Source organism: Mobula hypostoma, unplaced genomic scaffold, assembly GCF_963921235.1.
Source record: "Mobula hypostoma unplaced genomic scaffold, sMobHyp1.1 scaffold_186, whole genome shotgun sequence".
NCBI classification, from domain to species: Eukaryota; Metazoa; Chordata; class Chondrichthyes; order Myliobatiformes; family Myliobatidae; genus Mobula; species Mobula hypostoma.
The window spans coordinates 1-27,458 of NW_026948180.1; the positions used below are offsets into that span (position 1 = coordinate 1).

The 27,458-nt window shown below is 45.8% G+C and overlaps 2 protein-coding genes across 2 annotated transcripts in view; both read left to right on the plus strand.

The window, feature by feature from the left end:
- The first annotated feature begins 2,720 nt into the window (after window positions 1-2,720).
- LOC134341477 (zinc finger protein 235-like) lies at window positions 2,721-16,603 on the plus strand. The gene is made up of 2 exons (XM_063039346.1): window positions 2,721-2,735; window positions 11,224-16,603. Exon 2 carries the CDS (start codon window positions 11,631-11,633, stop codon window positions 12,765-12,767), a length of 1,137 nt encoding a protein of 378 aa, XP_062895416.1. The 5' UTR covers window positions 2,721-2,735; window positions 11,224-11,630; the 3' UTR covers window positions 12,768-16,603.
- A 2,279-nt stretch (window positions 16,604-18,882) lies between these two features.
- Window positions 18,883-27,458, plus strand: part of LOC134341476 (zinc finger protein 239-like) — a 51,169-nt gene continuing 42,593 nt past the window's right edge. Inside the window, exon 1 of the mRNA XM_063039345.1 lies at window positions 18,883-18,946. The gene's annotated coding sequence lies outside the window, so the exon portion shown is untranslated. The remainder of the gene's footprint in view (window positions 18,947-27,458) is intronic.

The window sequence follows — 27,458 nt, forward strand, 5'->3', positions numbered from 1 at the left end:
TCTGTGTCACCAGCAGACTGGGACATCTCACATCTCGCTGCCTCCGCCAGGCCATTAAACTGTGAACAACTGTGGTCAGGGACTGATCTCTGGGACACTCCAAACGCTGCCGCCTTCCAGTCTGAAACCGACCCACTCATCCAACCACACGCTACTGGCAGTTTATCGATCGCCAACGAAAAAGCCTAATCACCTACTCCTGAGGGTCAATACCATTGCTGACTCTGAGTTTACCACCGTCAGATGCCAGGAGGGTCATAATAATCAGAAAGTCTCCAGTCGCAGCCGTGTAAATAAAATCTGATCTCAGTGGGTGTGTGGTGCATGTTCAGAATGCGAAGGAGACAGACAAACTGAGCCAAGTCACAGACTGATGAAGGGGAGGAATGATCCATTTTGATACAGAGAGGGAAGCAGAGGGTTTGATATTGTGCCTGATCCCGGAACTGTAGACAGTTAGAAGATGAAATCTTGTTAGTCCAAATTGTTTTGAGTTGTGACAGTGTTTTTATCAGAAGGCACCATGGAGACTAAAATTATCTGAGTTGAAATGTTGTCTTTCACCCACTGACGTGGTTTGTAAACTTTTAACAGTGTAGAAAAGGCAAAGGATTTGTGTATGGGAATCACAAACACAACAGCACGTTAGTCCCGCTGTATCTGTCAGTTCACCAGCGCTTGAATGCCGCCGATCCTTGAATGTGGAGACGGAGATGCTGGAGAAGACAGCGTCCCACTCGCTACAAGGAGAGCCCGGTCACGTGTCCATGTCCGTGATCTGATTGGATACATTTCCATGACGTTATAGCAGTGTGACATCATTCACTGGCTCTCATTTTGGAAGGGATTCAGTGGGACATCCCAGATACACCAACAGCTTCTCACTGGGAAGCGGCCGGTCACCTGCTCCGTGTGTGCGAAGAGACTCATTCAGTTAACCCACCTTGTGATGCTCCGGTGAGTTCACAATAAATAGAGACCACATTTCTGTCCGGAGTGAGCAAAGAGTTTTACTCAATCATCCCAGCTGCTGCAACACCAGCAACTTCACATCAGGGAGGAAGGTCAAATTAGCTCTGTGTTAAATCACGGTGACTGCAGGCAGCTGCAGGTTCAGGAGGGACTGTTACTGACAGATTCTGCAGTTCTTGCGGCTGCTCATCGCACCCAGGACTGAACCCTGGTCACTGAGCATTGGAGGAATCTGTTCTGCTGATGTTAGCCTTAAACTAGATTGATGTTTAATATTGTGGATCTTTGAACGATAAATCAGTTCTGTATCATATCCTGTGTACTTACAGTCTCTACCACACTCACAACGTACACTAGAGAGGCCACTCAGCCCGTCTGATCCCTGCCCATGTTTCTGTTCCATATCAGTATATGATCCTTGCCGTTCCCCTCTCACCCTCCCTGTGATGACAGGTTGCAGCCAGTCACCACTGTGTGGGATAGGAGACTTCCCTTGAATTTCATAAAATTCATAGAAATCATAGAAATCTACAGCACATTACAGACAATTTGGCCCAAGGTTGTGGGTAACTTACTCCAGAAACTGCCGCGAATTACCCTACCGCATAGCCCTGCATTTTCCTAATCTCCATGTACCTATCTAAGAGTCTCTTAAAAGACCCAATTTTATCTGCCTCTGCCACGTCGCTGGCAGTGCATTCCACACAGACACTACTCTTTGTTTAAAAAAAAACTTAGCTCTGACATCTCCTCTGTACCTCCTTCCAATCACCTTAACCCTATGCCCCCTCATGTTGGCCGTTTCAGCCCTGGGAAAAAGCCTTTGACTATCCACACGACCAATGCCTCTAATCATCCTATACACCTGCATGAATTTCCTGCATGATTTTCTCCAGTCTGCATAAGACGATGAGCTCACTGTGGTTTTGATTTTCCCCAGGGCTCAGGACGAAGTTGGTTAAACTCCTTCTTCCCTGCTGTTTTCAATATTTGGGTCATTTTCACTCATTTCAAAGGACTGTGCTTCAGACAGCTGGGTTGCTGCAATGTACCTCTAAAGTTTGGCAGCAGACCAGCGAGTGTGCAGAGTCAGAAACCAAAGGGTTGCCAGCCTGAGTCAGGGCTCTGGGTCTCAAGAGAGAGATGGGGTCTGGAGTTTACGAGGAGGAAGAGGAATGAGACCAGCATGATGTGGCAACAAGTGAAAGATCAGAAACATTTGGAAACTGCTTGATCGAAAAAAAGATGGTTATTTTTTGCAAATTACTGGTGGAAATCAACAGATCAGGCAGCAAACGTGGAGAGAATAAATAGACAACATTTAGGCCGAGCCCCTTCAGCATGCCTAGACTGTATACTCCTCTGCTTAGCTGCTGCCTGAACTGCAGAGTTCCTCCAGCATTTTGTGTGTGTGCGTCTCTGTATTTCCAGCAACTGCAGAATCTCTTGTGTTTCATATCTGTATTTGTAAGAGGATTGTACTTTGGCATTAGATACACGTTGATATTGACTATATTGCTTATGGCAGCCACTTTCTGCGTTAAAACAGCTGCTGAATTTTCTATACACACAAAAAAACTGAGATATGGACATGAAACCGGTGTTTGCAGAAACCGTTAATGGCACCGTGATTACCCATAAAACAGTGCGTCTGAAGTTTCGCTGCCGCTGAAGCGCCGATCAAATGCGCAGGCGTCTGGATTGATGACGTCGAATTCACGCATGCGCACAGCATACAGAGGGCCTCAGGAGGATCGGTACAGGTAAGAGGAAATTTGCGGGCGATTATTTGTCAACACCGACTTCGGGTAGTTGCTGTGACTCCGGACTCCGTGACCCGCAATCCCGGGACAGTCCTGCTCTCTTCCCTCTCTCTCAGCCCCACCATCCGTACACGGGCCCCGGGGAGCTTCCGGCTGATGAGGGATTGGGAACCGATGGATCTCTCAGACAGAGCTGAGCTCCAGCTGTCTAAATGCAAGGATCGGGAACTCGGAGAAAGGGAACAAAATCTTTTACATCAGCTGTTGAGAAAATCACCTTTGTTCTGCCTCCAGTCACAAACAAGAGAAAATCTGCAGATGCTGGAAATCCGAGCAACACACACAAATTGCTGGAGGAACTCAGCATTAGTACTCTTTTCCATAGATGCTGCCTGGCCTGCTGAGTTCCTCCAGCATTTTGTGTCTGTTGCTTGTTCTACCTCCTCCTGTTCTGGACTTTTCTACCCGTGAGAACATGTTTTGACCCATTCTCTCTGGGTACAGAATGATATCAAACACCTTTGCCCTGGGCAACAAGTAGCTTTCACATCACAAATGTGTCAGACTCCAATGAGACAGACTACTGCCCTTCCCTTCATATTCATTGGCATTGCCATCACTGAGTTCACCACTGTCAGTCACCTGGGGGAGGGTTCAGTGGAAATATTTATGTACAATACAGAAACTGGTGTTACCTGTGTGTATTGTGGTGATGTAAAAGTTGCTGGAGAATTTGAAAGTGGGAAGAAGTGGAGTGTTAGTTGGAAATCTGACCTTTTTAAGTGTCCTTTAGCAAGCAAATCACATATGGACGGTGTGGAACAGCTGTGGAGAGAAAATCCTTCATTACCCGCTACAGGCCTACTATACAGGTTGTGTGAGAGTGCAGATGAACTTGATCAAACCCAGAGGACATCACAGTTCTTATTGACAGTGATTTGCTAGCTGTTAAAATGAATGGCTCTCTATTTAAAGTTCACTCTGCCCATGTTGTCACTGGGTAAAAAAATGCACAGTACAAGCTTTATGTGCACACTGGTCATTACAAATTAGAGGAGACATTGGTGGGAAGGTGGGGAGACCTCCAGTGTCCCCGATGCCCTCACCTACAAGATGTGCATCCAGCTGCAGCTTGTAACTCTGCACTTTACGGAGTTGGAACTTGAAATGGATGAATTTTGGATCAGCTGGGAGTCAGAGGGTGTGATAGATATGACATGAAGAGAGGTGAGTTACACCCAAGTGCAGGATGCAGGAAACTGGGTGAGAGTGAGGAAGGGGAATGAGGTTAAATTGCCATTGCAGAGTACTTTTGTGGCCATCCCCCACAACAACAGGTGGATCCACTTTAGAAACTGTTGGGGGGATTACTGACAGAGGAAAGTCAAAGGGGTGATAGAGGATTCGTTAGTGAGGGGAACAGAACAAGAGGGGACTAATATCCCAGTGGTGAGGCTTGCTAGTGCTAGTATGGGGAGAGGGTGATGTGGTTAAAATAAGTTGTAGGGGGGATGGGAGTCAGACTGACAGAACAGATAGTGGAGAAGCTGAATTGAATTGAGTTGACTTTAATACATATATCCTTCATATACATGAGGAGTAGAAATCTTTACGTTACGTAACTCCACTTTTTAAAAAAGGAGGGAGAGAGAAACCGGGGAATAATAGACCGGTTAGCCTAACGTCAGTGGTGGGGAAACTGCTGGAGTCAGTTATCAAGGATGTGATAACAGCACATTTGGAAAGCGGTGAAATGATCGGACAAAGTCAGCATGGATTTCTGAAAGGAAAATCATGTCTGACGAATCTCATAGAATTTTTTGAGGATGTAACTAGCAGAGTGGATAGGGGAGAACCAGTGGATGTGGTATATTTGGATTTTCAAAAGGCTTTTGACAAGGTCCCACACAGGAGATTAGTGTGCAAACTTAAAGCACACGGTATTGGGGGTAAGGTATTGGTGTGGGTGGGGAATTGGTTAGCAGACAGGAAGCAAAGAGTGGGAATAAACGGGACCTTTTCAGAATGGCAGGCAGTGACTAGTGGGGTACCGCAAGGCTCAGTGCTGGGACCCCAGTTGTTTACAATATATATTAATGACTTGGATGAGGGAATTAAATGCAGCTTCTCCAAGTTTGCAGATGACACGAAGCTGGGTGGCAGTGTTAGCTGTGAGGAGGATGCTAAGAGGATGCAGGGTGACTTGGATAGGTTGGGTGAGTGGGCAAATTCATGGCAGATGCAACTTAACGTGGATAAATGCGAAGTTATCCACTTTGGTGGCAAAAATAGGAAAACAGATTATTATCTGAAAGGTGGCCGATTAGGAAAAGGGGAGGTGCAACGAGACCTGGGTGTCATTATACACCAGTCATTGAAAGTGGGCATGCAGGTACAGCAGGCGGTGAAAAAGGCGAATGGTATGCTGGCATTTATAGCGAGAGAATTCGAGTACAGGAGCAGGGAGGTACTACTGCAGTTGTACAAGGCCTTGATGAGACCACACCTGGAGTATTGTGTGCAGTTTTGGTCCCCTAATCTGAGGAAAGACATCCTTGCCTTAGAGGGAGTACAAAGAAGGTTCACCAGATTGATTCCTGGGATGGCAGGACTTTCATATGAAGAAAGACTGGATGAACTGGGCTTGTACTCGTTGGAATTTAGAAGATTGAGGGGGGATCTGATTGAAACGTATAAGATCCTAAAGGGATTGGACAGGCCAGATGTAGGAAGATTGTTCCCGATGTTGGGGAAGTCCAGAACGAGGGGCCACAGTTTGAGGATAGAGGGGAAGCCTTTTAGGACCGAGATTAGGAAAAACTTCTTCACACAGAGAGTGGTGAATCTGTGGAATTCTCTGCCACAGGAAACAGTTGAGGCCAGTTCATTGGCTATATTTAAGAGGGAGTTAGATATGGCCCTTCTGGCCACAGGGGTCAGGGGGTATGGAGGGAAGGCTGGGGCGGGTTTCTGAGTTGGATGATCAGCCATGATCATAATAAATGGCGGTGCAGGCTCAAAGGGCCGAATGGCCTACTCCTGCACCTATTTTCTATGTTTCTATGTCTCCGTCTAATGTGCAATGTGTAATTTATAGTTATTTATAATAAATAGTTTGTAGATCGGACAGTCAATATAACATAGAAATGCAATTGTATCAGCATGAATTAATCAGTCTGATGGCCTGGTAGAAGATGATGTCCCGCAGCCTGTTGGTCCTTTTGCTGTGGTACCGTTTCCTGGATGGTAGCAGCAGGAACAGTTTGTGGTTGTGGTGATTTGGGTCCCCAATATCCTTTGGGCCCTTTTCACACACCTGTCTCTGTAAATGTCCTGAATAGTGGGAAGTTCACATCTACAGATGCGCTGGGCTGTCCGCACCACTCTCTGCAGGTTCCTGTGATTAAGGGAAGTACAGTTCCCATACCAGGCAGTGATGCAGCCAGTCAGGATGCTCTCAATTGTGTCCCTGTAGAAAGTCCTTTGGATTTGTGGCCCCATCCCAGACTTCTTCAACCGTCTGAGGTGAAAGAGGTGCTGTTGTGCTCTTTTCACAACACAGCCGGTATGTACAGACCATGTGAGATCCTCGGTGATGTTTATGCTGAGGAACTTAAAGCTGTTCACCCTCCCAACCCCAGATCCATTGATGTCAATAAGGGGTTGCCTGTCTCCATTCCTCCTGTCGTCCACAATCAGCTCCTTTGTTTTTGTGACCATGAGGGAGAGTTTGTTTTCTTGACACCAGTCAGATGTTGTTCAGACCTCAGATAGAGTCAGCGATCAAATGGTTGAGCATGGTGCGATGAATGTGCTGAGCTGTGTATATCACAATGCAAGAAGCATCGTAGGAAAGCCAGATGAGCTCAGGAGAGGGAATTATGATATTGTACCTTGGTTTTCAAGAGATATTTAGGCCCCGGTTATTTTGTTACTCTAAATGCCTCAGACTGTTGGGTGCTACCAAGACTCATTAATGACCACAATATCATAATTCCACCCCCTGAGCTCATCTGACTTTTTTTTTAATCGTCTTCTGTTGGTTTCTAAAAGCTTCCCAATACTTTTGCACTTTTGTTTGCCCTTTCTTTTGCTTTTATGTTGGCTTTGGCTTCTCATTTCATCCATAGTTGTGTCCTCCTGCCTTTCCAATGCTTCCACTTCTTTGGGATGTATCTCTCACTCAGCTCCCGAATTGCTCCCAGAAACTCCAGCCATTGCTGCTTCGTTGTCACTCCTACCTTTTCCCTTCCAAACAAGTTTGTCCAGCTTGTCTGTCATAAAAATATGGAGTAGTTCGGTACGGAAACAGGGTATTTGACCCATCTAGTCAATGGTAAAAAAACATTTAATCTGTCTAATGCAACTACCTTCACCAGGACCATCGCCCTCCATACCCCGACCATCCAGGTACCTATCAAACTTCTCTTAATTGTGAAATCGAGCTCATATTCACCACTTGTGCTGACATCTCATTCCACACTCTCACCACCATTTCAGTGAAGAGCTTTTCCACATGTTCCCATTACATTTTCTCCTTCCCCACTTACCCATGACCTCTGGTTGTCATCCCACCCAACCTCAGTGGAAAAAGCTGCTTGCATTTACCCAATCTGTACCCTTATAATTTTGTATACTTCTAACAAATCTTCAAAGCAATATATCATTTCTTTGTTTATGTTTGGAGCCTTTTCTAGGTGTATTAGATGATGAGGGCATTGATCGTGTGGATAGCCAGAGGTTTTTCCCCAGGGTTGAAATGGCTAACACGAGGGGGCATAGTTTTAAAGTGATTGGAAATAGATACTGAGGGGATGTCAGGGGTAAGTTTTTTTACACAGAGAGTGGTGGGTGTGTGGAATGCACTGCCAGCAGCGGTGGTCGAGGCAGATACAATAGGGTCTTTTAACAGTCTCTTAGATAGGTACACGGAGCTCAGTAAAATAGAGGTCTATGTGCTAGGGAAATTCCAGGCAGTTTCTAGAGTAAGTTACATGGTTGGCACAACATTGTGGGCTGAGTGGCCTGGAATATGCTGTAGATTTCTCTGCTCTATGTTGAAGAGCGAAATGACTTTGGCTATCCTACAATCCTCTGATAACTCCCCTGTTATATCTGCTAGGGCCCCAACGATTTCTGCACTGCCTCCCGTGGGGTCCAAGGGATCACCTTGTCATGCCCTAGAGATTTATCCACCCTAATCTGCCTCAGGATGGCAATCACCTCCTCTTCTTTAATCTGTACAGGGTCCACGATTTTAATGCCGCTTTTCCACAATCCCATAGACCCTGTGTCCATCTCCTGAGTAAATGAGATGAAAAATATATTTGAGATAGAACCATACAACCATAGAAACTACAGCACAGAAACAGGCCCTTTGGCCCTTCTTGGCTGTGCCGAACTATTTTCTGCCTAGTCCCACTGACCTGCACACGGACCATATCCCTCCATTCACCTCCCATCCATGTATCTGTCTAATTTATTCTTAAATGTTAAAAAAGAACCCACATTTACCACCTTGTCTGGCAGCTCATTCCATACTCAAATCTCCCCCATCTGCTTTGGTTCCACACATGGTTTGCCATTCCGGTCTTCCAGAGGACCAATTTTGTGCATTGCAGTCCTTTTGCTCTTAATCTATCTCCAGAATCCCTGAGGATTATCCTTCATCTTTTCTGCAAGGGGAATCTCATGCCTTTTAGCCATCCTGATTTATTTCTTACATGTTCTCTTGCATTTCTTAAACTCCATAAGAACCTCCCTGCCTGTCCCTGTTCTACAACTCCATTTTGTGCTTCACCAGGGTCTCAATATCTCTTGAAAACCAAGGTTCCCTACAGTTTCTATCTTTACCTTTTATTCTGACAGGCACATACCCGCCTTGTACTTTCAAAATTTCGGTTTGAAGGCCTCCCATTTACCAAGCACACCTTCGCCATAAAGCAGCCTGTCCCAGGCCACAGTTGCCAGATCCTAGTGTCATAATTCCAGGTGTTGATCCATGTCCTGAACACATCCGCCTTTCCTACGCTGCTCCCTGTATTGAAATATACAGGATTGAGCATATTCACTGCACCATGCTCAACTTTTTCATTCCTGACTTTGCCTAAGGACTGAACAACATCTGTCTCCACAGCACCTCTACTATCTGTTCTGTTATTCAGGCTCCCATTCCCCTGCAACTTTAGTTTAACCCTCCCTTACCCCCACCTCCCACCATGCAGCTCTATCACCCCTTTGGCTTTCATCTCTCAGATCAATAAAAAGGAGGCGCATACCAGGTACAGGCAGATAGGAACAAATGGGGTACATATGAAATACAGGAAATTCAGGTGAACACTTATGAAAGAAATAAAAGCAGACATGAGTTTGCCCCAGCAGACAAGGTGAAGGAGGATCCTCAAGGATTCTACAGATATGTTAAGTGCGAAAAGATGGCAAGGGGAAAAACTAATTCTCTGGAAGGTCTGAATGGTAATCGATATGAGGAGACAAAATAGATGGGGGAGATATTTTCTGCATCCGTATTTATTTAGGAGATGGTCACAGAGTCTATAGAAGTGAGGGAAAGCAGCATCAACTTCCTGGACCCTGTACAGATTACAGAGGTGGAGGTGTTTGCTGTCTTAAGGCAAGTTAGCGTGGATAAATCCCCAGGGCCTGACAAGTTGTTCCCTGGGACCCTGCGGAAGACAAGTGCAGAAATTGTCGGGGCCCATGCACAGATATTTAAATCATCCTTCGTGACAGGTGACGGATTGCAGGAAAGCCAATGTTGCTCCGCTGTTCAAGACAGGCTCTAAAAATAAACTAGGAATTTATACATTGGTGAGCCTGACATTAGTAGTGGGAAAGTTATTGGAATATGTGTGCAGGAGACGGACATACAAGTATTTGGATCGATGTGGACTGATTAAGGATAGGCAGCAGGTCATGTCTAACCAATCTTATAGAGTCTCTCGAGGAAGTTATCAGGAAAGTGGATGAAGGCAAGGCAGTGGATGTTGTCTGCATGGACTTTAGCAAAAGCACTTGACAAAGTCTCATATGGGAGGTTGGTCAAGAAGGTTCAGTCACTCAGCATTCAAGATGAGATAGTAAATTGGATGAGACACTGTCTTTGGGAGAAGCCAGTGTGTGGTAGCAGATGGTTACCTCTCTGACTGGAGGCCTGTGACCAGTGGTGTGCCACAGGGATCAGTGCTGGATCTGTTACTGTTTGTCATCTATATCAGTGATCTGGATGATAGTGTGGTTAACTGGATCAGCAAATTTGTGGATGACACCAAGGTTGGTGGTGTAGTGAATAGTGAGGAAGACTGTCATGGCTTGCAGTGTGATCTGAACCAGCCAGGAAAATGGTTTGAGAAATGGAAAATGTAATTTAATGCAGACAAGAGTGAGTTGGCCTTCATGAACCAAAGTACTGACAACAATAGATGGATGTAATGTTGACTTGTAGAAGACATTGGTGAGGCCTAATTTGGAGTGTTGTGTACAGTTTTGGTCACCTACCTACTGGAAAGATGTAAAAGAGGTTGAAAGAGCTCAGAGAAAATACACAAAGATGTTGCCAGGTCTGGAGGACTTGGGTTATAAGGAAAGAGTGAACAGGTCAGGACTTTATTCCTTGGAACGTAGAAGATTGAGTGGAGATTTGATGGAGGTATACGACAATTATGAGGGTTATAGATACGGTAAATGCAAGCTGGCTTTTACCACTGAGATGGTGGGACTACAACTAGAGGCCATGGGTTAAGGGTGAAAGGTGAAACGTTAAGGGGAACATGAGGGAAACTTCTGCACACAGACGGTCATCTGGGTGTGGAATGAGCAGCCAGCACAAGTGGTGAATGCGAGCTCAATTTCAACATTTCAGAGGTTTATATACATACCTGGATGGTAGTGGTATGGGATTGGGCAGTTTAAATAGTCCAGCACAAACTAGATGGCCCAAAGGGCTTGTTTCTGTGTTGCAATTTTCTATGACTGCGAAAAGAACCTGAAATAATACAGAAATTCACTCTGAGTCCTTTTAACAGTTGTGTGGACCAACCACTCATCTCAGCAGGAATTTTTTATATGGCGTTAAAACTGTGGCACTTTAAGTTAATAATACATAAAAGAAAATCCCAGATGCACGTCAAGAAAGACTATTTGCATGAGGGTGTTTCAGTTACTGTGGGGCCAGGCACCCATGCGGCTCAGCAGGAACAGGGAATAATACCAATGGAGAGAGTCAAACTGAGCCAGGTCACAGATTGGAGATGGCAGAAGTGCCCCATTCTTATAGAAAGAGGAAGAGCATCAAGGAATTGGTGGCCATTCCAGATACCAGCACTGTGACCAGTCAGAAGAGATTTCTCTCTCCAACTTGGGTTGAACCTCATTGCAACAGTGTGATACCAGATCAAACCTTGACAACTCAAGTAATCTCATCTGAAATTTAGTCCTAACCCATTGATGGATTTTGTAAATCTTTTTACAGGTTAAAAACGAGAAGGAATTTAGCTCCTTGGATCTCAAACACAACACGCCAGTTTTGCTGTCTCTGTCTAGACATTTAAGAAGTGGAGCAAGGGATTCAATCGACCATCCTTCCTGCTCAGACACTGGGGAGGGATTCACTCGATCATCTGACAGACTGGCACAGTCGTCATTTTATACAGGAGAAAGGCCGTTCACCTGCTCAAACAGTGGGAATCGATTCACTCGGTCATCTCAATTGAAAGTACATCAGCAAGTTCACACTGGGCAAGGCCTTTCACCTGTTCTGTGTGTGAGAAAGGTTTCAATCAGTCGTCTCACCTGTGGACACACCAGTTTGTTCACACAGGGCAGAGGCTGGTCATCTGCTGAATTTCTGGGAAAGGATTCATTCAGTCATCTGACCTAATGGCTGACCAGCGTGTTTACACCGGGGAGTGGCCGTTCACCTGCTCAGACTCTGGGAAGGGATTCACTCAGTCATCCGACCTACGGAGACACCAGCAAATTCACACTGGGGAGAAGCCGTTCACCTGCTCAGTCTGTGGGAAGAGATTCACACTGTCATCCACCCTACTGGTACATCAGCGAGTTCACACTGGGGAGAAGCCGTTCACCTGCTCAGAATGTGGGAAGAGATTCACTCAGTCATCCCACCTACAGAGTCATCAGCGAGTTCACACTGGGGAGAAGCCGTTCACCTGCTCAGAATGTGGGAAGGGATTCGCTGAGTTATTCGACCTACAGACTCATCAGCGAGTTCACACTGGGGAGAAGCCGTTCACCTGCTCAGTCTGTGGGAAGGGATTTACTCAGTCATCCAACCTACAGAGCCATCAGCGAGTTCACACTGGGGAGAAGCCATTCACCTGCTCAGTCTGTGGGAAGAGATTCACTCGGTCATCCGACCTACAGAGTCATCAGCGAGTTCACACTGGGGAGAAGCCATTTACCTGCTCAGTATGTGGGAAGAGATTCACTCGGTCATCCCACCTACAGAGTCATCAGCGAGTTCACACTGGGGAGAAGCCGTTCACCTGCTCAGTATGTGGGAGGAGATTCACTCGGTCATGCAACCTACAGAGTCATCAGAGACTTCACACTGGGGAGAAGCCATTTCCCTGCTCAGTATGTGGGAATAGATTCACTCGGTCATCCCACCTACAGATTCATCAGCGAGTTCACACTGGGGAGAAGCCGTTCACCTGCTCAGTATGTGGGAAGGGATTCACTCAGTCATCCAACCTACAGAGTCATCAGCGAGTTCACACTGGGGAGAAACCATTCACCTGCTTAGAATGTGGGAAGGGATTCACTCACTCTTCTGCCCTAATGGTACATCAGCGAGTTCACACTGGGGAGAAGCCGTTCACCTGCTCAGAATGTGGGAAGGAATTCACTCAATCATCCACCCTGCAGAGTCATCAGCGAGTTCACACTGGGGAGAAACCATTCACCTGCTTAGAATGTGGGAAGGGATTCACTCAGTCATCCAAACTACTGGCACACCAGTCAGTTCACAATGGGGAGTGGCCGTTGTTATGAATCCCTAGGTTTCATTTGCTGTGGGCTGTCATTTTAAGAGAGAGCGAGATTAAGGTGAATCAGTCTGACTTGCATCTTGTTTACATCGCTCGCTGCTTGTTTAGTTTTAACTGAGGACACAGGCACTCAGAGTCAGACCGAGATGAAGGAGGGAAAATGGAACGATCGAAACAAGGGAACTAGTGGCCATGGGTCACTGTTCAGAACTTTCCTCTGCCCACAAGGGTGGGTTAATTAATTCAGCGAACATCGAATGTGTGGTTGTCACTTCATTTGATCCATTGGAGTGGATCGGATTTGGGGTATCCTGTGAAGAACACTTATGTGTTAACCCTTGCTTGGGTTTCAAGTTTCTTACTTTATTTGGTTTGCCTAAAGAAATCCAGTCTGATCAAGGAAGTAATTTTACATCTGGATTATTCCAGCAGGTAATTTATGAACTGGGAGCGACACAAATTACATTGTCTGTGTACCATCTGAAATCACAAGGGGCTTTAGAAAGATTTAATTCTACCGTCAAAACAATGATTAAGACATACTGTGTTGAAAATGGACAAGACTGGGATGAAGGAATACATTTGCTTTTGTTCACCATAAAGGCTGATTTATACTTGTGCGTTCGGGATATGCCGTATCCTACACCGTAGGCCTGATTTAATTTTTGCGTAGCCCTACGCCGTAACGAGCATGCGTAGTTGTGTCTGCATCGCTATGCACTTCACCACCAAAACGCAAGTTGGCGGTGGGGTTTCTCTGACACTGTTGAGTTTCTCCGTGAGAGACATGGACGAGGAAATGCATTTCAAATATTTTCCCATGTTGGCAGGTAGATTTGACGATTTGGTTCATTGTCTCCAACCATTTATTTCGCATCAGTGTACAGACATGGCAGAGAAAAGCAACCGGAAATGCGATGCTACCAAGCGGACCAATCACAGTTGTTGCCGTCTGCATCGCCGCGACGCGTGAGTTACTTTTTAGAGGAGGTGCACGTTACCCTACGGCGTAGGGTACAGCGTGGGTACGGCGTAGGGTACGTAGTGCCTATGGCGTACACTTGACGCACAAGTATAAATCAGGTTTAAGAGAGTCGGTACAGGAATCACTGGGCTTTAGTCCATTTGAACTTGTATTTGGTCATAGAGTGAGGGGACCTTTGACCTTGTTAAAGGAACAGTGGATTGAGGGGGATGTATATGTTAACTTGTTAGACTATGTTTTGAAGTTCAAAAATAAACTACACCAGGCCTGTCGTCTAGCGAGACAAAACTTAAAAGATTTCTCAAAACAAAATGAAGTGTTTGTTTGATAAGCGGACCAAAACAAAAGAAAATACTAGGTGGGGGATAATGTGCTTGCCTTATCTCCAATGTTATTATATATCTCTAATCCAGAAAAGTCAGTTCCTGCTATTCTAGCTTTGATGGCTCAATTTAGTAATTTTTCTGGCTACAAATTGAATCTTAATAAGAGTGAATTATTTCCCCTAAATAAGCAGGTACCTATTTATGGATGTTTACCATTTAAATTGGTTACTGACTCATTTATATATTTAGGGATAGTAATTACGAAAAAGTATAAAGACTTATTAAAGCTAATTTTTCACCTTTAATTGATCAGATTAAACTTTTGTTTACTAAATGGTCACCAATTTCTTTGTCTTTGATTGGTCGGATTAATGCTATTAGGAAAAGGTAATTTCTTACAAAGATTGTTTTGTTGAAAGGATATTGGTGTGTTCCATTGACGGACTGAGGTAGAGAAATTTCTGCATTTGTTACACCTTCTGGGTTGTATGAATACAATGTTTCACCATTTGGAATGAAATATGCTCCAGGAACATTCCAGAGAATGATTGATTCTGTAATTCAAGGGTTAGGACACACAGATGCCTATATTGATGACTTAGTCACAGGGAGTGACACTTGGGAAGAGCATATCTCTGTAGTAGAAAAGCTGTTTGACAGGCTTTCCGGGGCCAACCTTACAGTTGACTTAGCTAAGAGTGAATTTGTCCATGCCTCTGTGATCTATCTTGGCTGTGTTGTAGGTCAAGGCAAGTTGGCTCCTGTGCGGGCAAAATCCAGGCAATTTCTGAAGTTCCTATTCCGACTGTGTGACGAAGGCCCGTCACTGATTACAGACGTCTCATGGCACACTCGGTAAAACACTCAAAGGGTCATCCACACACATTATTCCCCTCTGTTGTTGTGGTGAGTGCACGCATCACAATAAATCAACAGTCACAATTTTACACTCATCCCCAGCGGTAATAGGTATGAGAAAAAGAAACACACTATGTCACAGTTTTATTATCTCAGGTCAATTTATTTATATTCATCTTTCCAGTAAGTGTTTTGCCGAAGTGTCATGATAATCTGACGTCTCTCTCCTCCACGGTCACTGGGTCTGAAACAGAGCTGCTGCATAGAGCTGTCTTATATAGAGGCAGCAGCAACCTGCACAGGTGTGCCAATGGTGGGGGATACCATCTTTACCTGGGACAAGGGTTATGTTATCTAATTACTCATCTTGTGGTAAAGTTTTGGGGTTTACTTAGGTTATTTAACCGGGAAATGGTGAATCCTATGATGAAGTATATGTGTTCATTGTGAAAACTGGTGGTAGAGTTTCAGATTGTGTGAAATGGAAGATAATTGAGTTATTTAGCTTTTGGTTAATCTAAGGGGATTGGCTTAGCAGTTATAAGCCTCAGGTTACCAAGGCTTTGGGTTCTTTTTTTTGTTTAGTCTGAGGGTGGCTGTTAACCAGACAGGTGACAATTGCAAGCTGTATATATATAAAAAAAATTTTTCTTGTTTTGATGTGGACATCCAAGTTTTTGTTTTTCCACTATTTTTGTAAATAAAAGCACCTCAATCTATTTTTGCAACTCAAGCCATCTTGTTATTTTTCTTAGACAGTTGACTCACAGTTTTTGTGACAGACTGGTACGAAGGCTCTTAGAAGGTTTCTGGGAATGGTTGGATATCATCGTAAGTTCTGTAAGAACTTTGCTGATATCGCTCTTCCTCTGACTAATCTCCTGAAGAAGGGTGAAAAGTTTGTTTGGACTGAGCCTTGTCAGGAAGCATTTGATCGATTGATAGTTATTATTTGGGATTAGGCCAATCAATGTAGTGTTGTCAGCAAATTTAATTAACAGATTGGAGCTGTGGGTGGCGACACAAGTCATGGGTGCACAGAGAGTAAAGGAGGGGGCCAAGGAGACAACCCTGTGGGGCATGTGTGCTGAGGGTCAGAGAGACAGAGGTGAGGGAGCCCACTCTTACCACCTGCCAGCCATCTGACAGGAAGTCCAGGATCCAGCTGCACAAGGCAGGGTGAAGGCCGAGGTCTCTGAGCTTCTTGTCAATACTTCACGCCTTCGTATGGCTAAAGCTCTGCCCACGACTGCAAGGAACTGCAGAGAACTTTGGTCTCATCTGGAAACATCATAGAAACAAGCCTCCCCTCTATGGACTCTTCCTACACTTCCCCTGCCTCGGGAAAGCAGGTCGTGCACACAAAGATGCCCACAACTTTGGACATTATTGCTGCAAACCCAATCCCCCATCGGGGAAGAGATACAAAATCCTTAAAGCGCGTACCACCAGGCTCATGGACAGCTTCCCGTCTGCGGTTGTAAGCCAAATTAATGGTCTCCAGTCCAATAAAATGGACTCGACCTCACAATGTAACTCGACGTGACCCTGCCCCAGATGTCTATCTGCACTGCACTTTCTCTGCAGCCATAATGCTTTGTTACAGTTATTGTTTTGTCGTATATGAGCTCAATGTACTGTTGTAATGTATTGGTCTGTGTGGATGGTAGGTCGAGCAAGATTTTCACTGTAGCTCAGTATGTGATAAGAATAAACAAATTCCCCAATTAATTGTGTGGAAATATTAGACAGACTGAGCTTCTGCTCTGGAACCACAGAGGGAAACTTAACTGTTGTCATTTCTGAGGAATGCAAATAAATAGAAAAGGCTTCAATCTCGCATTACGATCTGCAGTAACTGGGATCAGGTGACCGGTGGTGGGTCTCCCAGACCAATTATCAGAATCAGGTTTAATAACACCGGCAGATGTCATGTAATTTGTTGTCTCTGCGGCAGCAATAGAACCTAATTCGTAACAATAGATTTTAACCATTGTGATTTAAAATAAGAATATACATATTAAATAGTTAAATTATATAAGTAGTACAACATAAACATTTTAAAAATGTAATACTGTAAACTATTTCAATTGTGTGGAACTATTTGACTGACTGGGTTGCTGCTTTGGAAATTCTGGAGTGAAGCTGAACTAAACTGTACATATTTATGAAAAGCTCAGATAAATACAAAAGGCTAAATTCTCACATAAATGGGTCAGACATCCAGAAACATTGGCTGCCCTTCAGCAGGTAAAAACAGTGGAATGAGGCCCAGTCCCAGGCCTCAGCCCAGTGGCTATGGGCAAAGGCCTGGGACGAGGTGAGAGTAAGCATTCGGCACGGACTAGAAGGGCCGAGATGGCCTGTTTCTATGCTGTAATTGTTATGTGGTTATATGGAAACATGCTGAAAATATTGCAGAGTAAAACATTGTCGACCCACAACAAGAGGACGTGACAGATCCGGATCTCTGTGCCTTGACTGATCGGGCGAAAGATGAAGCTACACGGACACGTACAGCAGTGACCGGCAGATGCTGCAGATCTGCAGAAAAACGAGAACAGGACACGGGATCACATGAAACATCAAGTGAGAAACAGCAGGAGGTGACCATTCAGCCCCTCTAACCATCAAGATGAGGGCTCTCCCATCTCAGCCACATGTTTCTGCCCGATCCTCATTTCCTCGATCCCTTCGGTCCACACATCTGCCGGCCTCTGTTTTATGTGAGGACGATCACTGAGTCTTCACCGGCCTCTGTGGTGGGGATTTACAGACATTCACCACCCTCGGAGTGGAGACGTTTCCCCTCATCTCAGTCCCAGACAATCCACCCCCTTTTTCAGAGACTGGGATCCCTGGTTCAGCCGGTAATGATGTTGTGCATTTCAATGTGGTCACCTCTCAGTCCTCGATTCTCTAAATGAAAGGGTTATCACATTTGATCTTTCTTCATATGATGACCCCACCACTCCAGGGATCAGTCTGGTGAATCTTCATTGCACTCTCTATGACAAATACTCTCTAACCTCTTTGTTAATCCTCTATGGAATTAATTTCCATCTTCTTCAGCCCCGTGTTGCCCCAACCACTCACCTCCCACCCCCGTCACTATTTCCACCTTCCCACCTCCCCCCTCACCTGGATCCACCTCTCACTCCCCAGCTCTTGCCCCATCCCCACCCCTCACCTCTTTTCTCTGACTATTTCCCGTCCACTCTCAGTCCAGAGGGAGGGTCTCGGCCCGAAATGTTGACGGTCCATTTCCCTCCACAGATGCTGCCCGACCCACTGAGTTCCTCCGGCAGTTTGTTCTTTGGTCTGTATGACCCGTGTTAGTGTGGGGAGCGGGATTTTACACCATATTCCAGGTACAGTCGCAACAAAACACAAATAATTGTCACTTTGCCCGGACCATTGGCCCCGCTTGCAGGGCAACAGTCTGCCGGTGTTTGCCCCCCAATGTGGTGAATCCCTCTGCTCGCCACCACCGTGGGCTCAGACATTTCCACAGATGAGCCCCTCCTGTCCCCACCGGGACAAACATCCTGTCCGCCCCCTCTCTCACCGTCTTCATCCTTTCAATAAAATCCCCCTCTCCCTCCCCGGGGAACCGGCATCAAACCGACGGGCCGAGCGGTCTCCTCCTACCTCTCAGCGACACATCAGACTCCGGCCGCAGGAGACGCTTCACAAACGCCCCAACTTCCCTCGGAGGGAAATGGAAATAAATCAGAAAGCGGACATTTACTTTGACGGTTGTCCCGCCGTGACGGAAAGTTCGGGAGACGGTGTCAGCGGGGGTAACGCCCTCTCGGCTGGTCCGCCTCCGCTATTGGTTGGAAGCAGTGATTGACATCGCTTCCCACCAATGGGAATAGCGTAGCGCGTGACTCCTCTGTTGACAGCGGTGGGGGAGGGACTGGTCACGTGATTAGTAGCCCAGCCGTTAAACCGACCAAGCTCGAGCTCTCCAGCGCGCGGTGCACAAAAGGCCCCGGATGATCGGTTGAGGTAAGAAGGGGTCTCCGGGTTGGGGGTCTCACCGGGCGGGCGTTTTCAACACCGACTTCGGGTAGTTGCTGTGAGCTCCGGACTCCGTGACCCGCAATCCCGGGACAGTCCTGCTCTCTTCCCTCTCTCTCAGCCCCACCATCCGGACACGGGCCCCGGGGAGCTTCCGGCTGATGAGGGAATGGGAACCGATGGATCTCTCAGACAGAGCTGAGCTCCAGCTGTCTAAATGCAAGGATCGGGAACTCGGAGAAAGGGAACAAAATCTTTTACATCAGCTGTTGAGAAAATCACCTTTGTTCTGCCTCCAGTCACAAACAAGAGAAAATCTGCAGATGCTGGAAATCCAAGCAACACACACAAATTGCTGGAGGAACTCAGCATTAGTACTCTTTTCCATAGATGCTGCCTGGCCTGCTGAGTTCCTCCAGCATTTTGTGTCTGTTGCTTGTTTTACCTCCTCTTGTTCTGGACTTTTCCACCCGTGAGAACATGTTTTGTCCCACTCTCTCTGGGTACATAATGATATCAAACACCTTTGCCCTGGGCAACAAGTAGCTTTCACATCACAAATGTGCCAGACTCCAGTGAGACAGACAACTGCCCTTCCCTTCATATTCATTGGCATTGCCATCACTGAGTTCACCACCATCAGTCACCTAGGGGAGGGTTCAGGGGAAATATTTGTGTACAATACAGAAACTTGTATTACCTGTGTGTATTGTGGTGATGCAAAAGTTGCTGGAGAATTTGCAAGTGGGAAGAAGTGGAGTGATATTTGAAAATCTGACTTTTTATAGCATCATTTAGCAAGCAAATCAGATATGGACAGTGTGCAAATGCTCCAGTGAGAAAATCCTTCATTATCTGCTACAGACCTGTTACATACATTGTGTGAGACTGCAGATCAAAATTATTACTGACAGTGATTTGCTAGCTGTTAAAATGAGTACCTATTTATATAAAATTCAGTGTGCACATGTTGTGTCACCACTTTAAGGAGTTGGGGCTTTAAATGGATGAATTCTGTATCACCCGGGAGTCGGAGGGTGTGAGATAAAGAGAGGTGAGTTGCACCCAAGGTGCAGGATGCAGGAAACTGGGTGAGAGTCTGGAAGGGGAATGAGGTTAAATAGCCATCGCAGAGTACTCTTGTGGCCATCCCCCACAACAACAGGTGGGCCATAGATAGGGTGCAGAGGAGATTTACAAGGATTTTGCCTCGACAGGGGAGCATGCCTTATGAGAATAGGTTGAGTGAACTCGGCCTTTTTTCCTTGTAGTGACGGAGGATGAGAGGTGACCTGATAGAGGTGTAGGAGATAATGAGAGGCATTGATCACGTGAATAGTCTGAGGCTTTTTCCCAGGGCTGAAATGGCTAGCAAGAGAGGGCATAGGTTTAAGGTGCTTGGAAGTAAATACAGAGGAGATGTCAGGGATAAGTTATTCATGCAGAGAGTGGTGAGTGCGTGGAATGGGCTGCCGGCGGCAGTGGAGGAGGTGGAAACAATAACATATTTTAAGAGACTCCTGGATGGGTACATGGAGCTTAGAAAAGTAGAGGGCTATGGGTAAGCCTAGGTAGTTCTAAGGTAGGGACATGTTTGGCACAGCTTTGTGGGCCGAAGAGCCTGTTTTGTGCTGTAGGTTTTTAATGTTCTATGCATTCTACCACTTTAGAAACTGTTGCGGGGGGGGGAGATTATGTGACAGAGGAAAGTCAAAGGGGTGATAGGGGATTTGCTAGTTAGGGGAACAGAACTAGAAGGGGACTGATATCCCAGTGTTAAGGCTTGCTTGTGCTAGTGTGGTGGGTTGGTGGGGGGGGGGGCGCTGTTAAACTAAAGTTGTAGAGGGGATGGGAGCCAGAATGCCAGATAATAGAGAGGGTGAATTGAATTGAATTTCTTACTTACATCCTTCACATGCATGAGGAGTAAAAATCTTTACATCTCCGTCTACATGTGCAGTTTATAGTCATTTATAATAGAACAGGACAGTCAGTAGAACATAGAAACACAGTTGTATCAGCATGAATTAAGCAGTGTGATGGCCTAATGGAAGAAGCTTGTTGGTCCTGGCTTTTACGCTGAGGTACCGTTTCCCGGATGGTAGCAGCTTGGAACAGTTTGTGGTTCCGGTGAGTAGGGTTCCCAATGGTCCTCCGGGCCCCTTTTACACACCTGTCCCTGTAAACGTCCTGAATCATGGGCAGTTCACAACTACAGATGTGCTGGACTGTCCGCACCACCCTCTGCAAAGTCTGCGATTAAGGGAAGTACAGTTCCCATACCAGGCACTGATGCAGCCAGTCAGGATGCTCTCAATTGTGACCATGTAGAAAGTTCTTAGGATTTGGGACCAATACCAAACTTCTTCAACCGTCTGACGTGAAGGAGGCACTGTTGTGCGTTTTTCACCACACAGCTGGTATGTGCAGACCACATGAGATTCTCGGTGATGTGTATGCCGAGGAACTTAAAGCTGTTCACCCTCTCAACCCCAGATCCATTGATGTAAGTAGGGGTTAGCCTGTCTCCATTCCTTCTGTAGTCCATAATCAGCTCCTTTGTTTTTGTGGCAATGAGGGAGAGGTTGTTTTCTTGACACCAGGCAAATGCTGTTCAGACCTCAGGGCATGGAATTGTGATCTTGTTGCCATGACTGGGACTTGTTTGCACCCAACAATCTGAGGAATTTGGAGGAACAAATTAGCCAGAGAGATCGCAGACTACACTAATGCTTGATATAGCAAGCGATTTCAAATTTCCATAGATTGACGTGACTCCCGTATGTAAAAGGACTAGATGGGGTAGAGTTTGTCAAATGTGCCATTAATCAGCACATAGAATTCCCAGCATAGAAATGTGAAATAAGCTATTAGAAAATAATCCAGGGCTAGTGACAGAATATTAGTGTATGGGAACACTTTGCATCTCGTGATCATAATGCCATGAGATTCCAAGTTAACATGGAAAAAGACAGGACTGAACCATGGGTCGAGATTCTAAATTGGAGAAAGGTCAATTCTGATGGTATCAGAATGGATCTGACAAGTGTGGACAGGCTGTTTTCTGGCAAAGGAGTACTTGGTAAGTGGGAGTTCTTCAGAAGTGAAGTTTTGAGGGTGTAGAGTTTGTATGTGCCTGTCAAAATAAAAGTTGAAAGGTAACTGGTGCAGGGAACCTTGGTTTTCAAGAGATATTGAGGCCCCGGATATTTTGTTCCTCCAAATGCCTCAGACTGTTGGGTGCTACAAAGACTCATTAGTGACCACAATATCATAATTCCACGCCCTGAGCTCATCTGACATCTTTTTTAGTCATCTTCTGTTGCTTTCTAAAAGCTTCCCAATAGATTTTGCTCTTTTGTTTGCCCTCTCTTTGCTTTTTATGTTGGCTTTGTCTTCTCATTTCATCCACGGTTGTGTCCTCCTGCCTTTCTAATGCTTCCACTTCTTTGGGATGTATCGATCACTCAGCTCCCGAATTGCTCCCAGAAACTCCAGCCACTGCTGCTCCATCATCATTCCTACCAGTTTCCCCTCCCAATCAAGTTTGGCCAGTTCAGTACAGAAACATGCCCACTCTGGACGATCAGAATGGTAATCTACATGAGGAGACAAAATATATGGGGGAGATTTTAAATATTATTTTTGCATCCACATTTACTCAGGAGATGAACACAGAGTCTATAGAAGTGAGGCAAAATGGCATCAACTTCATGGACCCTGTACAGATTACAGAGGTGGAGGTGTTTGCTGTCTTAAGGCAAATTAGCGTGGATAAATCCCCAGGGCCTGACAAGTTGTTCCCTGGGACTCTGCGGAGAACAAGTGCAGAAATTGTCGGGACCGAAGCACAGATATTTAAATAATCCTTAGTGACTGGTGCCGTACTGGAGGATTGGAGGACAGCCAATGTTGTTCCGCTGTTCAAGAAAGGCTCTAAAAATAAAGTAGGAAATTATACGTCAGTGAGGTTGACATCAGTAGTGGGAAAGTCATTGGAACGTATGTGCAGGAACCAGATATATAAGTATTTGGATAGATAGATTAAGGATAGGCAGCATGGCTCCGTGCATGAGAGGTCATGTCCAACCAATCTAATAGAGTCTCTCGAGGAAGTTATTAGGAAAGTGGATGAAGGCAAGGCAGTGGATGTTGTCTACATGAACTTTAGCAAGGCACTTGACAAAGTCTCATATGGGAGGTTGGTCAAGAAGGTTCAGTCACTCAGCATTCAAGATGAGATAGTAAATTGGATGAGACACTGTCTTTGGGAGAAGTTAGAGTGTGGTAGCAGATGGTTGCCTCTCTGACTGGAGGCCTGTGACTAGTGGTTTGCCACGGGGATCGGTGCTGGATCTGTTGTTGTTTGTCATCTAGATCAGTAATCTGGATGACAGTGTGGTTAACTGGATCAGCAGATTTCTGGATGACACTAAGATTGGGGGTGTAGTGGACAGTGAGGAAGAATATAATGTCTCGCAGTCTGATCTGGACCAGCTGGAGAAATGCAAAATGGAATTTAATGGAGACAAGTGCGAGGTGTTGCATTTTGGTGGGACCAAGGTCTTACACAGTGAATGGTCGGGCACTGAGGATTGCTGTAGAAGAAAGGGATCTGGGAATACATGTCCATAATTCAGTGAAAGTGGTGTCACAGTTAAATAGGGACGGAAAGCAAGATATTGGCACATTGGCCTTCATGAACCAAAGTACTGAGTACAGGAGATGACTTTGTTGACTTTTTACAAGACATTGGTGAGGCCTAATTTGGAGTATTGTGTGCAGTTTTATCACCTACCTACAAGAAAGATGCAAAAGAGGTTGAAAGAGTTCAGAGAAAATTCGCAAGGATGTTGCCAGGTCTGGAGGACTTGGGTTATAGGGAAAGTTTGAACAGGACAGGGCTTTATTCCTTGGAATGCAGAAGATCAAGGGGAGATTTGATGGAGGTGTGCCAAAATTATGAGGGTTATAGATGGGGTAAATGCAAGCTGGCTTTTTCCACTGAGATTTGGTGGGATTACAACCAGAGGCCATGGATTAAGGGTGAATGGTGAAACATTAAGGGGAACATGAGGGGAAAATTTTTCAGACAGACAGTCATCCGTGTGTGGAATGAGCAGACAGCCCAACTGGTGCATGCGAGCTCAATTTCAACATTGAAGAGGTTTGTATAGGTACCTGGATGGTCGGGGTACAGGGGTAGACAGTTTAAATAGTTCAACACCAACTAGATGGGCCAAAGAGCCTGTTTCTGTGTTGTACTTTTCTATGACTCTGTGACAAGAACATTAAATAATACTAATATTCATCTAATTCATTTTAACAGCTGTGCGGACCAACCATTCATCTGGGCAGAAGATGTTTTTATGGCTTTAAGACTGTGGCACTTTAAATTGACAGTAGATAAAAGAAAATCCCAACTGTACGTCAACAAAGGGGGGAACCCATTCATCTGCTCAGACAGTGGGAATGGATTCAGTCAGTCATCTCAACTGAAGGTACATCAGCAAGTTCACACTGGGACAAGGCCATTCCCCTGTTCTGTGTGTGAGAAGGGATTCAGTCGGTCTTCCCACCTGTGGGCACACCAGTCAGTTCACATCGAGCAGAGACTGGTCATCTGCTGAATTTGTGGGGAAGGTTTCACTCGATTATCTGACCTAATGGCTCACCAGCGAGTTCACACCAGGGAGCGGCCGTTCACCTGCTCAGACTGTGGGAAGGGATTTACTGTGTCATCTCAGTTACTGAGACACCAGTCAGTTCACACCAGGGAGTGGCCATTCACCTGCTCAGACTGTGGGAAGGGATTCACTCTGTCATCTGCACTGAAGGAACATCAGCGAGTTCACACTGGGGAGAGGCCATTCACCTGCTCAGACTGTGGGAAGAGATTCACTCGGTCATCTCAACTGAAGGTACATCAGCGAATTCACACTGGGGTGAGGCCGTTCACCTGCTCAGACTGTGGGAAGGGATTCACTCTGTCGGATAAACTGAAGGTACATCAGCGAATTCACACTGGGGAGAGGCCGTTCACCTGCTCAGACTGTGGGAAGGGATTCACTGAATCACGTAGACTGAAGGTACATCAGCGAGTTCACACTGGGGAGAGGCCGTTCACCTGCTCAGTGTGTGGGAATGGATTCACGGAGTCGTCTCAACTGAAGGCACACCAGCGAATTCACACTGGAGAGAGGCCGTTCACCTGCTCAGACTGTGGGGAGGGTTTCACAAGGTCATCTGCTGTACTGAGACACCAGTCAGTTCACACTGGGGAGAGGCCATTCACCTGCTCAGTGTGTGGGAAGGGATTCACTAAATCATGTAAACTGAAGGTACATCAGCGAGTTCACACCAGGGAGTGACCATTCACTTGCTCAGTCTGTGGGAAGGGATTCAATTGGTCATTTCACCTGCTGACACACAGGGAAATAGCCGTTCACCTGCTCTGTCTGTGGGAAGGGATTCATTACGTCATCTGAACTGAAGGAACATCAGCGAGTCCACACTGATCACCTGCTCAGACTGTGGGAAGAAATTCTCTCAGCCAAATCAACCAATTGGGCATCACTGAGTTCACACCGGGGAGAGGCCGTTCACCTACTGTGAATGTGGTGAAGGATTTGTGGTGGACATGGACTGTGCCTTTAAATGAGAGAGAGAGAGAAACTGTCTACAGTACTGCTGCCTGCTTCTTGGTTGCCATGGTGAGAGAGAGGCGGAGTTATGTGATGGACAGTTCGATGTTTACAGTTGCTTCTTGGTTGCCATGGTGAGAGAGGCGGAGTTATGTGATGGACAGTTGGATGTTCACAGTTGCTTGGTTGCCATGGTGAGAGAGAGGCGGCGTTATGTGATGGACAGTTCATGTTCACAGTTGCTTCTTGGTTGCCATGGTGAGAGAGAGGGGGAGTTATGTGATGGACAGTTCATGTTCACAGTTGCTTCTTGGTTGCCATGGTGAGAGAGAGGCGGAGTTATGTGATGGACAGTTCGATGTTCACAGTTGCTTCTTGGTTGCCATGGTGAGAGAGAGGCGGAGTTATGTGATGGACAGTTCGATGTTCACAGTTGCTTCGCAGCGTGTTTATTTAAGCAAGGTCAGATGACTCTCCCAGAGACACACAGTGGAACACCGGTTACGGCGACCAGTCAGTGAAAGGAGGCCAGTGACAGAGGAGTCATTGGGTGGAACTTTCGAGTGCCCACAAGCGAGGGTTGAGGATCGATCAGAGGAATTGATCAGTGGCTATAACGGTGTGTGGAAGGGCTGACCCTTTGGAGGCTACCGGTGTGTCTACTCTTGCCTGGGTGGTAGTTTATCCTCGAAGATGGTCCCCTTTGTGATAAGCTGCGTTTGGCTAACTCGAGAGTGGATTTGGAGCCTGAGGACGGAAGATCAACGGTACCTGTTTACTCGTTCTTCTCCCAGTGTGGTTTTCACCTTGGATTACAAATACCTTCCTCACACACACCAATTCCGTGGATTGAACTGAACTTCCTTACATTCCATCGTAAGACTATAACTCTTGCCACCCAAGCTTTAATGAGTTTGGGAATTATATTTACACACATATAGATGTGTAACACTGCTGACATTTGATTTACCTGGTTTAAATTACTATATTAAGTAGTTACTAATAAACAGTGGTTTATAATATCAAAACCAGACTCAAGGTGTGCTCTATTGCGGCTGGTTCATTTAAACTGTTGCATTTATGTAACATAATTGGGGCCTGCGTCCGGGATATGAAGAAATTGGTTTGGGGCTGAATTGATTGATTAATGATCGATCTGATTGGGGAAATCCCCTTTGATTTGTTTGAGTGGAAGATCAGCAGCAATGGAGGTTGATGGGTTTCTGACAAAGCCAACCCCTGAAGCATTAGATGGCGCAAAGAGGGTTGTGCTGTTGGAAATTGCTCAAAAATTAAAACTTCAGGTGAGCACTAAAATGAGGAAGGCTCAGGTACAGACATTAATAGCGGAGTATTATGTATCTGAGGAAGTGTTTGACGGAGGTGTGTTGGAAAAGTTTGCTGAAAGTAAACCTATTGGGGCTGAGCTGCAGCTCCAGTTCGAAAAATTAAAGAGGGAGGCTGAGGATAAACAAAGACAGCATGAGTTACGACTAAAACAGTTCGAAGCTGAGGAAGCGGACAAACAGAGGGAAGAGGCGGTTTGAGGTGGAGAGATGGCTGCAAGGAGGTTCAGTGCCAGATCTTGGTGACAAGTTTACTGCCAGTCGAGAAGTTAAGTTGGTACCTCCATTTGATGAAGCAGAAGTTGATAAGTCCTTCTTGCAGTATGAAAAAGTGGCTCAGAATCGAAGGTGGCCGAAAGACAGCTGGGCTGTTGTGTTACAAAGTGTAATTCAGGGGAGAGCCCAGCAAGCGTATTCTGCCCTAACACTTGAAGAGGCAGCTGATTATGACTCAGTGAAAGAGGCTGTGCTCAAGCCTTATGAGTTGGTTCTGGAGGCTTACAGACAAAA